The sequence below is a fragment of the Protopterus annectens genome, chromosome 1.part1 (assembly GCF_019279795.1).
Source record: "Protopterus annectens isolate FY-2018-M chromosome 1.part1, PAN1.0, whole genome shotgun sequence".
In the NCBI taxonomy this organism is placed as follows: domain Eukaryota; kingdom Metazoa; phylum Chordata; order Ceratodontiformes; family Protopteridae; genus Protopterus; species Protopterus annectens.
Window position 1 is genome coordinate 446,054,348 of NC_056726.1, and position 16,952 is coordinate 446,071,299.

At 42.0% G+C, this 16,952-nt stretch overlaps 1 protein-coding gene across 1 annotated transcript in view; it reads left to right on the forward strand.

The window, feature by feature from the left end:
* Positions 1 to 16,952, forward strand: part of LYST (lysosomal trafficking regulator) — a 3,825,950-nt gene that overhangs the window by 2,106,076 nt on the left and 1,702,922 nt on the right. The window contains exon 29 of the mRNA XM_044075805.1: positions 16,787 to 16,952. This exon is cut by the window's right edge and continues 16 nt beyond it. Coding sequence (XP_043931740.1) covers positions 16,787 to 16,952 — 166 coding nt within the window. The remainder of the gene's footprint in view (positions 1 to 16,786) is intronic.

Here is a 16,952-nt window from a genome sequence, read left to right on the forward strand (position 1 = left end):
TCCTCTCCCTTTAGTGCTTGACTTTCTAACCACTCTCTTTAACGATGGTGCCAGCAGTTCCACAGTCAAAGTACAACTGGCGGCAATTTCTCACTATCACATTGGCCATAACTCTAATCCTCTTATGTCAGCCAAATTGTGTAAAAATTTTCTTAAAGGTACTTTTCTTCTCAGGCCCCCTATAAAACAAGCAGTTCCTCCTTGGGACCTTTCTCTGGTCCTACAGGCCTTGACCGCCCCTCCTTTCGAGCCAGCGGCTACGGTGGATCTCAAATTCTTGTCCTACAAGACAGCCTTTTTGGTAGCCATTACATCAGCCAAGAGAGTTTCTGAACTTCAAGCATTATCAGCTAAACCTCCTTACTTGGTATTTCATCCGGACCGTGTCTCCCTCAGGACCAACCCGTCTTTTCTTCCTAAAATCGCTTCTGAAGCAAACATCAATCAATCCATTAACCTCCCTGTTTTCTTCCCTAAATATGAAAACAAAGGTGAATATAAGCTACATTCACTAGATGTTCACAGGCAACTTAGATTTTATCTGAACAGGACAGCTGGTCATAGGCAATCCGACCAGCTGTTTATTTCCTTTGCAAAATTCAATTTGGGCAAGCCAATCTCTAAAGTTTCTCTGTCCCGCTGGATTTCACAGTGCATTTTATTGGCTTATCAAGCTTCAGGAAGGCCGCACCGGAGGGTGTTCATGCCCATTCAACCCGGTCAGTATCTACCTCGGCAGCCTTCAAGGCTAGGATTCCTCTAGATGATATTTGTGCAGCAGCCACGTGGGCTTCATCTCATACGTTTATTTCCCACTATAAGTTGGATCTTGCATCTAGGGGTAGAGCATCCTTTGGCTCAGCGGTGCTCCGGAATATCCTTCCATGATGGCCGCCCAAGATTCAGGTAGCTGGGGACTCTGTCCCACAGGTTGCAGACAAATGAATATCCTACTTCAGATTTAGAAGTTATGTACTCACCATAACGTTCCATCTGAGTAGGTGTATTCATTTGTCTGCAACCATCCCGCCCTCCTATCCCCCTGGCCTATCAGTTTCCTGCATATTCTATGTTACCCTTTTTAGGGTATTGTTGCTTTGGCAAACTCGATCTGAGGTCATGAGGGTAGAGCAGGGCATTATGGGTGAGGGGAGGAGCTGAGAGCTTGGATCCATAGCTGGAAAACCATGCCGGTTCGGATCCGATATCGGATCCATAACCCACAGGTTGCAGACAAATGAATACACCTACTCAGATGGAACGTTATGGTGAGTACATAACTTCTAATTATTTACCATAATTTGTGTATATAACAGCTTCTTGAAAGAAATGAATTTGATTGTATTTTCAGTGGCTAGTTTCTTATTTTCTTCAGTCAGTGATTGATTTTTCGTTTGCCAATAGTTTGAAAATAATAAAGAATTCTGATGTTTTGCGCTCATTACAATTTTATAAGCCCTAGAAATTGTTTTCCCTTTAATCGTAAGTTCACAAAAGGATTCTACCAAAAAAGGTTGCAGAGGCAAGTAGAAAATGTTCTCTGGATATCAGATGAGAATATTGATCCTTTATCTGCACCGATTTGTCTTTTCTTCAGTTTTCGACAATTCTTTTCTAAGATGGTGCTAGTTTTACAAATAATCTTCCTTTGGCAGCAATTTCAAATTTCCACACATGGAATAGATCTTTTTCTTTAGCTTCCTGTAGATCAGTGATCTCCAACCTTTTTTGCACCACAGACCGGTATCATGTAAGACAATTTTCCAGTGACTGGCCATTGCACGCACATAATAAGCAAGCAGTAATGCCCAATGGCTTAAGTTTAAAATGTTGAGGTGCACTTGTTCGACACTTAGATGAGCGAAAGTATGTTTTCAAGAGTTCGAATTAGCGAACGGAAAAATGCAGAACTCATAACAGTGAATGCTAGTGTGCATTCGCTGTTATGAATTTGGCATTTTGAGTGGAGATCGCACTACATTGGGGATTGGGACATGTATCCTTTCCCTCACTGTAGTGCAGTCATAGAGTTAGTATGTGTAATTAGCACATGGGGGGTGCAGGGGGGGATTGCCCCCTGCATGACAGTTGTCGGAGACATCCAGAAGTGACTGGTGTTTCGCACAAAGTCGACATTTCTTTGTCTACTTTTTTTTATTTTAGGCTTCCAGATTTGCTCTTCTGAGCATTTGGTTTTGCAGTTTCCAACATTTCAAGTCGGGTAAGTAAAGAATTTCACAAGTGTGTTGTGGCATTTTAAAAGTAAACCTCCCCAACAGGGTGTGTGTTAATGTGTAAGTAACACCCGGTGTCTGGCCTCTACACCCTTGGAAGGGCATTAATTACACATTAAAACACATCCTGGAGGACATAATTGAGCATAGAGAATGGATTCTGTATAAAATGGTTGTGTTGTACTTATTTTTTTTAAGTTTTACATTATTTTTATTGTATATTTTTGATGCAAAATAGTTCTTCCACCTAATGTTTATTACTTGCCATAGTATGTGTTAATGGTGTTGGAGAAAGCAGTTCACAGCCAAAATATAACATTTAAAAATATCCAGACATTTACTTTATGTTTGGGTCCTTTAATTCTAAAAGCCAGTGGTGGAGAGGGTCTTCTGTCAGCTGAGAGAAGTGTTGACTCTTCTGTCTTCAGATCCGTATCCAGTTCCTTCTCTGCATCCTGTGTCTGAACCTTCACATCCTACACCTCAGGGACAGCCAGCCCAGAAGAGCTTCCAAACAGCTCCATCTATGGAGCTCCCCATATCTTCTGATACTTCCCTGGAACATCTCACTGAGGAGGTGCTTTGTAAGAGAAAGTGCAAGAGGAGGCACTTGGATTCCTCACAGGAATCCCTCACAGATGTCACCGACTTTAATGAGGGGGAAGGGTCCCCTAGATCTCCACCAGAAGATGTCTCATTTGAAGACATCCTAGAGATCCCTCGCCAGAAAGGTAGTTGATCTGCCTAAACCCCTTTCCAGGAAGAAGCAGTGTTTTGGAAGCCTTCGGGTCTGCCCCATCTACATCTTGGGTCACAACCCCCCCCCCAATGGATGAGCTTATAGATCATGTCTCCTGCTGGGTGTGGAAGGAACCAGACTCCATGGAACCTATCCTGAAATGCCCGGATAAAACACTAAGTGCCCCGACAGGTAAACAGCACTGGAGAAAATGGATTCCTGTAGATACCATGGTTGTTGCAGCAGCCACAAAGAATGAGCTTGCAGAGCAGAGCTCCATTGTCCATCCCCCTAACAGGGAGTCTAGGGCTTTGGACATATTTGGGTTTGTGTGTCAGCAACTTTTGCATTGAGATCGCTGAATAATCTGGCACATTTTACCAGATCACAGAGTACTTAATAAAGGAACTGTATTATTCTTCCCCAAGGTCCATGTCGGCAGTGGAACAGAAAGCATTTTCCTCATGAGTAGCTACCTAACAGTCCATATCAAACATGTCCATGAGGTTAATTTTGCATGCTGCAGTCCATGAGGTTAATTTTGCATGCTGCAGATGGTACCTCAAATGCAGCTGGTTCAGGCATAGCCATAAGGAGACATGCCTGGATGCAGTTGTGTGACTTCATGGAACCCTTCAAGGTGCCATTCATCAATGCTCCCTTTGATGGATCATCCTTGTTTGACCCAACAGTGAAAGAGACTCTCTCCCAGAGTGAACTGGATAGAAAGGCCTTGTCTGCAGTTGGAATTTGCTTTTCTACCCCACAGAGACCCTTTTCTAGGAACCATCATGTCGGTAAGAAAATGTGGTTCAAGAAGTCTCAGGGTCCTTTCCAGGATTCGCACAGAGATTTTTCCCAGAGGCAGAGGGGGAAACAGTTATAACAGTAGACATTGCCCAAATGACAGAGGGGATCTGCAGAATCAAGGATCTCGAGATTCTTTCTTGGACAGGTCCTGCCAGTGTTCCTGAAAGGTTGCCTGACTGTCCCTCTCTGGAGGCAGTTAGGGGGTGCTTATCCTAGCACCAAGATGCCTGGATAGCCATCACAAATGACTTTTGGGTGCAAAGTATCATATCCAGAGGATACTTCATTCCCTTTTTACAACTTCCAGTGAAACCAAAGAACATTTTCCCCAATGTTCCACCCAGTCTGAGAAAGCTAGCAGCTCAAAGAGTCACCCAGGAGGTCCCACCAGACCAAAAAGGATCCGGAATTTACTCAAGGTCCTTTTTAGTGCCAAAAAACACAGGCGACCTGAGGCTAATTTTGAACCTAACTTATCTGAACCAGTTCATAAAGAACTAGAAGTTCCTGATAATCACAGTCCAGTCTAGTCTACCTCATTTTCAAAAGGACAACTGGATTTTCTCAGTCGATCTTCAAGATGTGTACTATCACATCAAAATGAACAGATGCTCACGAAAGTGTCTGTGCTTCTGGCTGAGAGACATTCATTACCAGTTCAGAGCCCTGCCCTTTGGTCTCATCACAGTCCCCGGGGTATTCACTAAATGCATGGCAGTGATAGCAGCTCACCGGAGGCTGTTTGGATTCAGAGTGTTTCCCTGTTTAGATGACTGGCTCCTGACTGCACCAACCAGACATCTACTAATAAAAGCCAGAGATTATCTGCTCCATCTAGCACTTTTGCTGGGAATCACCGTCAGCATGCTCAAATCTCATCTGCAACCAGTCCAAGGAATAGGTTTTATAGGGGCTCACTTGGATACAGTCCGTTGTCTAGCTTTTCTGCCTCAGAACAGAATTCTTGCATTGAGAACATGCATCAGGTAAGATGTTCTTCGTGTTTCACTGTTGCAGTCATCACATTTGGGTTATACCTGCCAGGGTAGCCCTCAGCCGGCCCGAATACCAGAGGTTTAGTATTTGTCTGTCGGTTGCTGTCGCTTCAGGACTGATGTCAGGTCATCAGTAGTATAAAGTAAGGCAGCCGATGCCATTACACCAGTCTTTCTTGCCGTGGAGCCAGAAGCAGAAGCAGTTCGCATGAGTGCCAGTCAGCCGCTACCTGAATTTCATCTTCCGAATCGAAGCTGAAGTCTTCTAAAGCTAAGTACCACGTTGGGGGTCCTTTTTTCTTGCACTAACCAATGTTAGAAAAAGTTAACAATTATAGCGCCTGCGGAAAGCAAATACCATACCGAGACTTTCATTCTTACTGCGTCACTTGCTTAGCCCAGACCACGACTTCCCCCACCGTCGCTTCACTGCCCGCTTACACATCAGAATTCTCCAATGGACTCTAGTGGTGCAATGGTCCTTTCATCTCTGTCCCTTGACACACCCCATATAATTATCACGAGCATGCAGAAATTCTCTCCTTTGGTGGGTCCACTCTGACGAGATCGAGTGAGGTCATCTGTTTATCCTTCCTCCCCCCAGTTCCATGTTGACCATGGACGCTTCCCAGTTGGGGGGGGGGTATTTCTCAGGATGGACTGTTCAAAGCACATGGTCTTTGAGGCCCAGCTGGGTTTAAAAAATGTTTAAAGTGAGGACATAAGATTATGGTTTCTGATGCCCACACGTTGTGTGTGTACTGTTTAGGACCACTGCACCTTGAAGTGGACTGCTCCATTTGTCATGCCTTTAACCCTAGATCCCTTATTGAATGCAAAAGCAAGTTGATTTTATGAGGGTTACTCCCTTCTTCTGCTTTTGGTGAGGCTTTATCTGGAACTCTGTCTCCTGAAAAATCAAAAAATACTAAATCTTCTTCCCCACTCTCTTCTTCTTCACCAAAGCCTTTGGAGACGTCTAAGAAAAGACCTCTTTTAGATCTGACCTCCCCTTCGGATCCTAGAAAGAAAATATCTAAGCTATTGGATTAGACTTCAACCTCGTATCCGAAGCTAAAGAAAAGAGATTCATTGGATCTGACCTCATCATCATCAGATCCAAAAATAATGAAGAGCAAAGATTCATCTGGTCAAACTTCCTCGAGTCTGACACAGAAATGATCTGATTCGACTTCCAGTACCATTTACCTCCCAAGGACCAGACACTCCCCTTTGGTGGACCCATTTTCCTCCAGGGTTCTTTCCCCCTTTTTGGAGAGTCCTAGGTCCCCTTCCTACTTTCTGTTCCAAGAGTCTAACGGAAAAAGATGTGACGAGATTGGTGAGAAGATTTTTGACGGTGCATAGCCTGACAGGTGTCTCCTCGGTTCATACCCCTTTGAGTCAGGAGATCCAATCTTCCACTACACCCCCCTCTACCTGCTCCTCCTCTGATTCCTTCCATGTTCTCAGAGTCCTTTGATCCAGTCTATCCAGCTCCATCTGCCTCAGATACCGTTATTCCCACATCTGAGATTTGCTCTGAGAACTTCAGTTCAGTCAGATCTGTTAAGCTCTTGGAGCTGAAGCTACCCTGTTGGATCCAAGGTGTTGGAGTCGAAACCAAAGTTCTCAGAGCTGTCTCTGCTCTTTGGAGCCTTGGCATGGGTTAGTTTGGCTCTGGCTTCTGCCTTGCGGGGGGGGGGGGGGGGATTGTCCTCGGAGCAAGGAGGAACAACGATCCAAAAGCTTACATTTTTGGATCCGGATTCCTCTCCCTCTCTGGGGAAGTCTGCCTTTGAGGCTATGGAGAGAGCATTGTCTGCCTCAGCAACACAGACAGTTCGTACCCCCTCAGATCCTCAGTCTGCAGCCTTGATGTCTCTGCACTTGGAGTGTCACCCATCTTTTCCACAGTTACAGCTGGTACAGAAACCCCAAGCTTTCCAGCAGGGTGTTCTGACTTCTTCTGATAACTCCCCAAAGCATCCCAATGAGGCGGTCCCTAAGAACAAAGCGTGCAAGAGGAAGCACTTAGACTTACCAGAGGAGTCCATCACAGAAGACACAGACTTTGATGAAGGTGATTGGTCCCCATGGTCACCTTCTGACGATGTCTAATTTGGGGACATCTTGAAATCCTGAAACAGAAAAGTGTCTGGAAGACCAGCAACCCTTCTTCTGAGGAGTCTGTGTTCCTAAAGACTTTCAGTACTGGCCCAACTACCTCCTGGGTGACCATGCCCGCCGATGAGTTTATTGAGTTGATCTCCCAGTGGGTATGGAAGGACCTCGACATCATTGAACCAATATCTTGGAGATCTGCCAAAATTATGACAGCACCAGAGGACAAACAGTTTTGGACAAAGGGGGTGCCTGTTGATGCCATGGTCGTGATGGCAGCCAGTAAGAAGGAACTTGCCGAGGAGAGTACCACTGCCCATCAACCCAGCAAGGAGTCTCAGGTGATGTACAAGTTTGGGAAGCATGTCTATGCTTCAGCAACCTTTGCTTTAAGGTCACTGAATTATTAGGCACATTTCAGCAGGTTACAGAGGGGACATGATTAAGGAACTGTCAGACACCTTCTCAGGATCCATTTCTGAAGAAGTACAAGCATCTGTAACTTCTCAGTTGGCTACCCTGCAGTCTATTTCCAACTCTTCCATGAGGGTCATTTCACATGTAGCCTAAGGAAACTCAAGGGCAGTGGGTTCAGGCATTTCTATAAGGAGGCATGCCTGGATGCACTTTTGTAATTTTACGGAGCCCTTGAAGTCTTTGTTCATCAGTGCTCCTTTTGATGGCACATCTTTGTTTGGCCCCAAGGTAAAAGACACGTTATTCATGTGTGAGAGGAACAGAAAGACCTTGTCTGCCATGGGTGTACATTTTTCCACCCCTCAAAGATCCCTTTCCAGGAATCAACGAGGCAGTGGAAAAATGTGATTCAAGAAGTCCCTGGGACCTTTCCAGGACACACGTGGAGGAGGTTCCCTCAGGGCCTTGGGGGAATTTGAATTGTAGATGCCGCCCCCGTGGCAGAGGTGGCCTGCAAAACCAAGGGTCCAGAGATTCATTCTTTGACGGATCCTTCTAATGCTCTTGAAAGGAGGCCCAATTGCCTTTCCCTGGAGGCAATCGGGGGTTAGTTATCCCTGCACCGGATAGTCTGGCTAGAAATAACAGGTATTAGGGTGCAGAGCACCATTTCCAGAAGTTATATAATACCTTTTTCCCTTCCTCTTCCTCATTCCAGAAAAATCCCTGATATCCTACTCAGTCAGAGAGAACAGGCAGCAATTCAAGTACAAAGGTTGCTAGAAAACTGGGATATTTAGAAAAGGGTAAGACTAAATTACCCAGGAAAAAATGGGAAATGAGGGACCACTACATGCAGAGGAGGAATGATGTTTAAAAGAAAGCAGGATCTGAATGAGTTATGCATTGGCTGACTGACACTGACTGGATATATTAAAAGTGATGTATAATGTTTGCAGCTACAGTTGTGTTGACACAGTTTGTAAGGTATGTTTGCAAATGAGATTGTGCCTCTATGATTTGTTTTCATTTATGTAAATTTAAGATTTTCTATGTCACACACAATAATTTAGTAAAGACATGTCTTATAAAATACAAAAAAAAGAAGCTGCAACTGAAGGCTTAGACATATGAAACTCTAATATCTGGTATTTTCTGACTGTATTTATCCAAGACATGGAAATGATGAATTTAAAATGTGTGTTTTGTTACACTGAGGTTGTTGAGAGTTGTGTGTGTGTGTGTGTGTGTGTGTGTGTGTGTGTGTGTGTGTGTGCGCGCGCATGCATGTATAAGTGTGTGTGTGTGTGTGTGTGTGTGTGTGTGTGTGTGTGTGTGTGTGTGTGTGTGTGCACGTGTGCATGTGTGTGTATGAAGAGGAGCATCTGCCAACATGATGCATGGGTTGCCAGCAGCAATTACCACAGTGAAGTGCTTCTTAGTGCTTGAGGTAGTCACCAAACAATTTAGAGATGTACAGATAATCTAATAAGGAGGTCTTTGTTCTTTGGGGTTAATGTTTGTCAGTTTCCTTAACCCCATTAAAGGGGCCCTCTTTGCCACAGCCCTACCTCTTGCAGATAGGCTTTTTATGGATCTTGTCCAATTATGTTATTAAAAAAAAGTAAAAAAAAATATTATAATTTTGTAAAACTAACTAAGGAGTATATATCAGTACCTTAATCTTGTTTGCATATGTCAGAACAAATCTTACATCACCACTCTTCTGTGAATGATCCTTGATGTTATATTGGAATAAATCTTGTCTAGATTTCAGATTTGCAAATAAATAAAAAAGGCTGCTAGAAAAAGAGTCATCCAGCAGGTCCCCACAGACCAGATAGAATCCAAAACTTACTCAAGATTCTTTTTTTAGTGCCAAAGAAAACAGGGAAGTGGAGACCATTTTTGGATCTCAGCAGCTTGAACAAGTCAGTTCAGTGCACCACATTCTGGATGGTCTTGGTTCAGTCCTTTCTTTCCTTTTTGGGAAAGAATGAGTGTGTGTGCTCAATAGTCCTTCTGGGTCCATACTATCACATAAAGATGAACAGGCAAGCCAGAAGGTTCGTATGCTTCCGGGTGGAAGCCAGTCATTACCAGTTCAGAGTTCTGCCATTTGGTCTCACCACAGTCCCTGGGGTGTTTACCAAGTACAAGGCAGTATTAACAGTTCACTTGAGGCTGCAGGGATTCTGGGTATTTCCATATCTAGATGACTGGCTTATTTGCACCCCAACCAGACATCAAGTATTAAAGGCAGGAGACCAGGTTCTCCAGACAAGATGTCTTCTGGGATAACCATAAACTATGAAAAACTCATCTAGAACAAGCTCAAAGTTTAGAATTCATAGGAGCACTACTCAACACAAAATCAACCATAGCTTCACTACCCCCCCCCCCTCCAGAGTTCAAACAGTAAGATCACAGGTCAAAAAGATAATCTTCAGTACCAAGATTTCAGCTCAATTTGTCCTTCAGGCTCTGGGATCTATGGCAGTGGCAATAACAGTAGTACCATTGGCTTGATTTTACATGAGAATTCTTCAATGGATGCTAGTTACATAATGGTCAATACTTTGTCAATCCATGTTTACTTCGATATGAATCACCCACATATGCAAGAGAGATCTCATGTGATGGATTCAATCAGATCAAGTTCTATAAGGCCGTACATTCATTCCCCCTCAACTCAAGGCCATAATGACAATGGATGCATCTCAGTTAGGGTGGAGGGACATTTTCTGGGGAAAATACTCCAAGCCACTAGGTCCCCCAAAGAGGCCAACTTGTATATCAATGTCCTAAAAATGAGAGCCTTGCTTTTAGTATTGCAGGCTCTTCAAGATGCTCTCCCCTCAGGGACAGTTGCAATTCAAATGGACAATATGTCAGTAGTTTGGTACATCAACAAACAAGGAGGGACCAGGTCCAATCCCTTGCGTCAAGAAGCTCTCAGGGTGTGGCTATGGGCAAGCTCATCCAACCACTTTCTTATAGAAGTGCATATTCCTGAGAAGTCCAACATGACAGCATACAAACTGAGCAGGTGCATTCTTCTACCTCACAAGTGGTTTGTCAGCAAGAACGTGACAACAATTATTTTCCACCAGTGGGGCCAGCCTTGCTGCGATCTCTTTGTGTCTTCCCTAAACAACAAATAGAGCACTTTGCCCTAAACCCCCACAGGGGGAATCACCAATGGATGCTCTACTTCACGATTGGATCCCCCCGGTTTACTTTATGCTTATCCACCAATTTCACTAATTCTGAAATTCCTTCAGAAAGCTGCCATGTTGAAGAGCAAAGTCATCTTTAGTGCACTCTACTGGCCTCAACAGATTTGTTTCCCATATCTTTGGCCTCACTAACTTCTCGAACCTCGGATTCTGGATCTGACTCCAGACCTCCTGTCTCTCCCAACACGATTATCCATCCAGATATGCCAAACCTCAGGCTTGACCGCCTGGCTTCTCCAATTCCATTAATAGCCAGACAACCTGTGCTATCTTTCCCTGTCCGGCACATACTTTTATCTTCTTATAAACCTTCTAAGTAGAAACTTTACTCCAATAAATGGAAAATGTTTGTTTACTGGGCACATCAAAATAATGTTGATCCCTTTTAGCTCCCATACATAGCGTCTTTGAATTTTTAGCTCTACTTTTTAAAGAACGAGCTAGTTCCTCGACAGTTAAGGTCCAATTAATAGCAATATCGAATTTTCACATTGGATTTGAAGGTTATTCTGCTGTGTGTCATAAGCTCTGCAAAGCCTTTTTGTGAGGCAGTCTTCTTGTAGGCCACCTTTTAAAGACACTACTCCCCAATGGGACCTGAATCTGGAACTAGCAGCTAAGTGTGACCTTAAATATATTTCCTGGAAGACAATATTTCTAGTGCAATAACTTCTGCTGGAAGAATTTTAGAGATCCAAGCTTTGTCTTCAACCCCCCCCCCCAATACTTGATCTTTCACAAGGACAGAGTCACATTGCTAACCAATACTTCTTTCTCCCTAAGGTGGTGTCAGAGTCTAATATCAGTCAGTCCATTCATTGTGCCAGTATTATTTTCTAAATTTGCTAACAAGGGGGAATGCATGTTACATTTATTGGATGTTCAAAAACAATTATATTTTTAACTGCATAGAACAAAAAACATCAGGAAAACTGACCAGGTATTTGTTTCATTTCCAGAAATAAAACTGGTGAAACCAGTTGCCAAAGTAACTTTAGCCAGATGGCTGGCTGATTGCATTTCCTTCATGTATAATGAATTGGGCATTCCCTTATTGAAACCATTATGGACTCATTTAACTAGAGCCAGTGGCAATTTCTTCAGTGTTCCAGTCTAGAGCATCCATGGATGACATATGTATGGCAGCAACTTGGGCTCCTCCCCATACCTTTGTTACTTATTACAAATTGGATCTGGTCTCCAGAGATAGGACATAATTTGGTTCAATGGTGCTCAAGAATATCCTTCCTTGAGTCCACCTGGGATTTTAGGTAGCTGAGGACTCTGTCCCATAGGTTGAGGACAGAGTGAAAATTGACAATGTCAGATAAAGAAGTTATGTATTCACCATAATGTTCCATCTGTGTTACCCATTTTTATTCTTCCTCAACTCCCCACCCACCAACTCCCTACCTTTGAAAATTCCTGGAAGAGTGAGTGGTTAAGGGATGCCACTTCCTCAATATTGAGCTCCAGATATAGTCTCTTCTCTATATAACTGGAAATATTTCTTTCTGCTAGTATCAGCAAGCGAGATCTGAGGTATTTGGAGTTGGTGCATTATGAGTAAGGGAGAAGCGCAAGAGTTTTTTGGTTGCCACAAGCTTTTGTAACGGCAGAGTCAGATCCGAGGGGTTGGATCCCGAGCCTATAGGTTGAGGAAAATTGAAAATAACACAGATGGAATGTTATGGTGAGTACATGACTTCTTTTTTTTGTGGCTACAACCTCTACAAGATGAGTATTGGAACTTTAAGCACTATCTTCAAAACCACATTATCTGATTTTTCACAAACACTGGGTTACTTTGTACACAAATCCTTCCTTTTAACAAGCTGCTTCTCATAGTCAGGGGTGCTGGATTCAATTTCTTCTGCTTCCATTTGCTTCCTGTATGAATCTCTGAAAGTGACTTAACCACACAGTGTTACCGAGTCACTCTTGAAAAGTTCTTATGGCTGTTGAGATTACCTGGTTAGGGAAATGAATTAAAAATGGCACTTGTTCTTGGTATGAAAAAGTTATATAATTTCAAGAACCTACCCAAGTACCATCACAGGACAGAGAAATCCATATCTTAAGGGAAGAAATATTTGGAAAAGCCAAGGAAAATGTTTTTTGTGTTTCTTGAAAGAAACACCTTTTAAAGTTCCCACTAGAAGAGTTTTTTCAGTCTGAAAAAGGTTGTGAAAAGATCTCACCTGTCAGTCCAGGGTAGTTTAACATCTAAGTAATATGTTCTGGATTAGAACAGAGATGGTTGTCAGACTTTGGTAGCCCTCTGTGTTGAAATTTACTCATTAGTTCTCTTCAGCAAGTTTTGGAGTATTGTCATTGTGGAGCTGGTTTGTTGTGCCCTTCTGGTGGGGCGTGTACTGATATCTTACTAATGTTATCTAATGGCACCCAGAACAGACTGATATGCTGCTCCCACTTTAAACCCTGGCTTCAAACTACCATTGCTCGCTAAGGAGTTTATCTTGTTCAAAAGGTGTCTTGGTAAAGTTTTGAGTTCACACCTAGGGCACCCTCATCAGGTTTTTGTTTGTTAGACTAACAGAAGTTTACTCACAATACCCAGACTTCACAAATAGATTGTAAGTCAGCAGGTATTTCAGGGTTAGTGAAGGGTAGGAGAAAGAGGAACAATTCCACTTCCCAGTTTCCTTTAACAAAGAGGAAGACATTTCAAATTCATTCTCAGTGGCTTCTGAGTCTGACCTTGATGATGGAAGTTCTTTGTCATATGGTTTCCTCCCCAGAATATTCCATCAGTGGAAAGACAATTAATGTCGTGTGAGAGTTTTTTTTTTTTAATTTGGGAAGATAAAAAAACACATTTAAAGCAAGGATACTACCAGTTGGTAACACTGGAAGACACCATAAATAGTTTGTTCTTCCTTTAGTAAAGACTTTTCCCATAGTACATATTCCTTCGTCTTCATGGTCAAACTCACAGGGTATGAGACTTGCCTGGCAAGTGGAACAAGGCAAGGCAGACAGAAGTAATCATAGTGTGGCCTGCAGCATTTATTTTCCCTAACCCTAATGTCCTTCCCTTGTATGCTGACATCATCACATGAAGCATCACATGAAGGTAGCTGGGGAATTGGGAGTAGCCTAGAGCATGTGTGCTACCCTTGTTCCATAAGGTGGCCACATCTTTCTTTATACCTGTTCCCCAAACCCAGTGTCTTTCTAACTACACCTCTATTGGAGAGATGCCCAGCATGTTCTTTCACCCATGCATGAGAACACACATCCTCCATGTCTTGCACCATGAATCAGCTTAGCTGGAAATTTAGTTATAATTGCCTGTGCCATAATCATGGCATTATCCCACTATGCCATCAGTGTACGCTAGAATACCTAAGTATAGCTAATAACATGTAATTACTGTCCTTTTTGTTATTTGTTGTTAATTATACAGTCACGTGTGTATTTTTATTTTGCTTGATTGTCATTTTGTTAGTTTCCACACACCTACGTAATAACCTAAACTTAAGTCTAGATGCTTAGCATTTATATTACCAAAATCTTAGTTTACATTTTTCTGATTAGGTTGTTGTACTGCTCATTTATTGCAGAGCATTTTGCTTAAAACATATTTATATCTGTGCTACCTAAACCATGGTACACTATATGCCATCATATGGTCTTTCTTGTATCCGCTGTATTCCCCATGTAACACTTAAAGAATTGCCGTGGAAATAATAATAATGTAGAAAACTTCCAGAAACTAGACTCAACCCAATTTGGTTTCATCAAGGGCCCACAGACTGTATCTGGGATGCAACCTCCCCTAAGTTTAGGGGTACTGGAATTTTTTAGTCTTCGCTACATCTTCCTATAGAGATTGAGGAGTTGAGGAAGGGTACAAGAACATGGCAGACAGTGGATGGTAGGATACACCAACAGTAAAAGGCGTCTAAAGAAACAAACTTGATAAAAAGTGATAGTGGGAAATATAAGTAAACACAGTGAAAGTTTGTAGTATTAAAAAGTAGTGTCAGTCTTGACAGTGTGACGGCCGTGTCCTGGCCCAGCAATGAAGGAGCCTCAATCCTTACCACTAACACCAGGGAGGGCGTCTCATATAAGAGGAAAGGATAACAAATACACACAGTAAAGTACAATTTCCCTTAAGTGCACACAGAGATCACAGTCAGTCTGTGTCTGGTTGCTCCCTTGCTCCCCAGGTCCCCAATAATACTCCCCACTGGCACAGCTATAGGGTCCATATCTCAACCTAGCTGGCAAGCTAACATCCAGTACCCTCTCTGTCCCACCAGTGCTTCGTGTCCCTGCCCAGGTAGCTGACACACCACACACACTTTGAGATAAGTATTTATACAACTTCACAGACACTCCTGGGAAAGGCTGACACAGATTCTTCAGCTGTGACCCTTTACCCAGACTATACTGTAGTAATTACTGCCACCACCAGCTAATACTTATCAGCTACACAAAGGTCCTTAAAAGGGTATCCAATTATTATTATTACTATGCAATATTATTATCCAATTGGTAAGTGTGACTAATCAGTCTAAGGCTTATTAGAGTGGCTTTGTACAATAAACTCTATAAATATGCAATGTACTCTAGATCTTAACTTAACTCTACACAAACCAGCCACAGGTAAAAGGTTTAAAAATATTTAATAATAATAATTAAAAACGCAAGACAATACTGCTACACCACAGTGCTATCCGGGAGTTCAGAGATCACAAAGAAACTTAAAACAATACAGTAGGAAAGTTCTGATATAACAGTTATTTAGTCTTAAATCTAATCTTCATAGTCCTAGCTATTTCTACAAGAAAACATACTTCTAAAGTAAGTTACTTTCATAGAGCAAGGCAGTGCTGAGGTTGGATATCAGGACAGAATGCTTACAGTCTCTCTCTCGCAGCAGTAGTTTAAAATCACTAACATTTCTATTGGGCCATCCCAGATTACATCATTTTGACACTTAGGTTTTCCCAGTATACACATTATATCATTTTGACACTTAGCCTGGAATTCCCAGGCCAACAGGCTACATTATTTAACAGTCTTAACACCTGCTTAGGAAACTGCAACAATAAAAGACATTTCACATGTACACTCTAGTAATTATTCCTTAAGCTACAACAAAAGAAAGAATGTGTTCAGCTAGCCTCTTCGGCACCACTATCTAGATCAAAGGGTATACAAGACATAATTTTAACTTCAAAAGAACAGATGTGAAATGCTTGGCTTAGTTTTCCTTACAGCAGATGGCAATGTTGCTACAATCTTGAAGGTCAACATTTTACAGTGTTTTCTTTCATTTAAGAAACAAGCCTGTATTTTACATTTATATTTACAAATGATAGAATTATGTATCAAATTCTATTTGGCTAGGCTGGCAACCTTCACCCATCTTCCCCAATCTTCACAGTGGAGCTGTTATTTAGCCTTTTGGAGTGTTTAGCCTTTTCATAACTTCGTACTAAGCTTATGACCAAAAGAGACCATCAGAAAGCCTCTGCCACATAACCCAGTACTGGTGGAAAAATACCAGTGCCCCACATTAAGTAGCTTTTCTCCAAATATTCCCATTTAGTTATCCAGACTGCTTTAAATGGTTGCTAGGGAAGTACTCTGCTTGATAGGTAAGGTCAGCCTATTCCAGCAATGATTTATTCTTGTTTTTGTTTGCACATGTACATAGAATTCTGTACATCTCAAATAGTAGTCAAAATCAAAGTAAACTTTATTGTCATTTAGACACCATAAGTGAAGTGTAACCTAAATTACCTGCATCATGCTCGAAATGAGAAGAGAAATACATGCATACAATTGCACATGCTTAGAAGAGAGACATATACATACATAGTTATATGTGTATCAGACCTAACATTAACCTTTCTGTTAGACAGTTCTTGTGTGGGTGTGGATTGTTTTCATTTATATAAATGTATGATTGCCTGTGTAGTAAGTGATGGTCAAATATAGATGTTTCTTGTTTAAAAAAAAGGCAGGAATTGAATAATTTATGTAATGTTGCTTAGGTTATATGATATATAGCAATATATGTGAAGTAAAACGTTTGTTATGTTAATTATAGTGTGATTACATTTATATGAATGCAAATTTGCCTATGTCACAAGTGATAATTCAATAAAGATGTTTGGAAAGAAAGATAACAGTCATATTTTAGATCATTTCTACAGATAGTTACATGCTTTGATTTTTTCTTAACAGTGCCAACCAAAGATTGTATTGATCACTTGACTATACTAGAGTCTCCAGTACAAAGTACTTCATCTTTATCACAGTTGGAACTGGAAGGCAAAGATGAGAGTTCTTCAGAGCCGCACAGCTGCATGAAAGTGTTCCAGAAGGAGTTATTTACAATGATGGTAGAAGG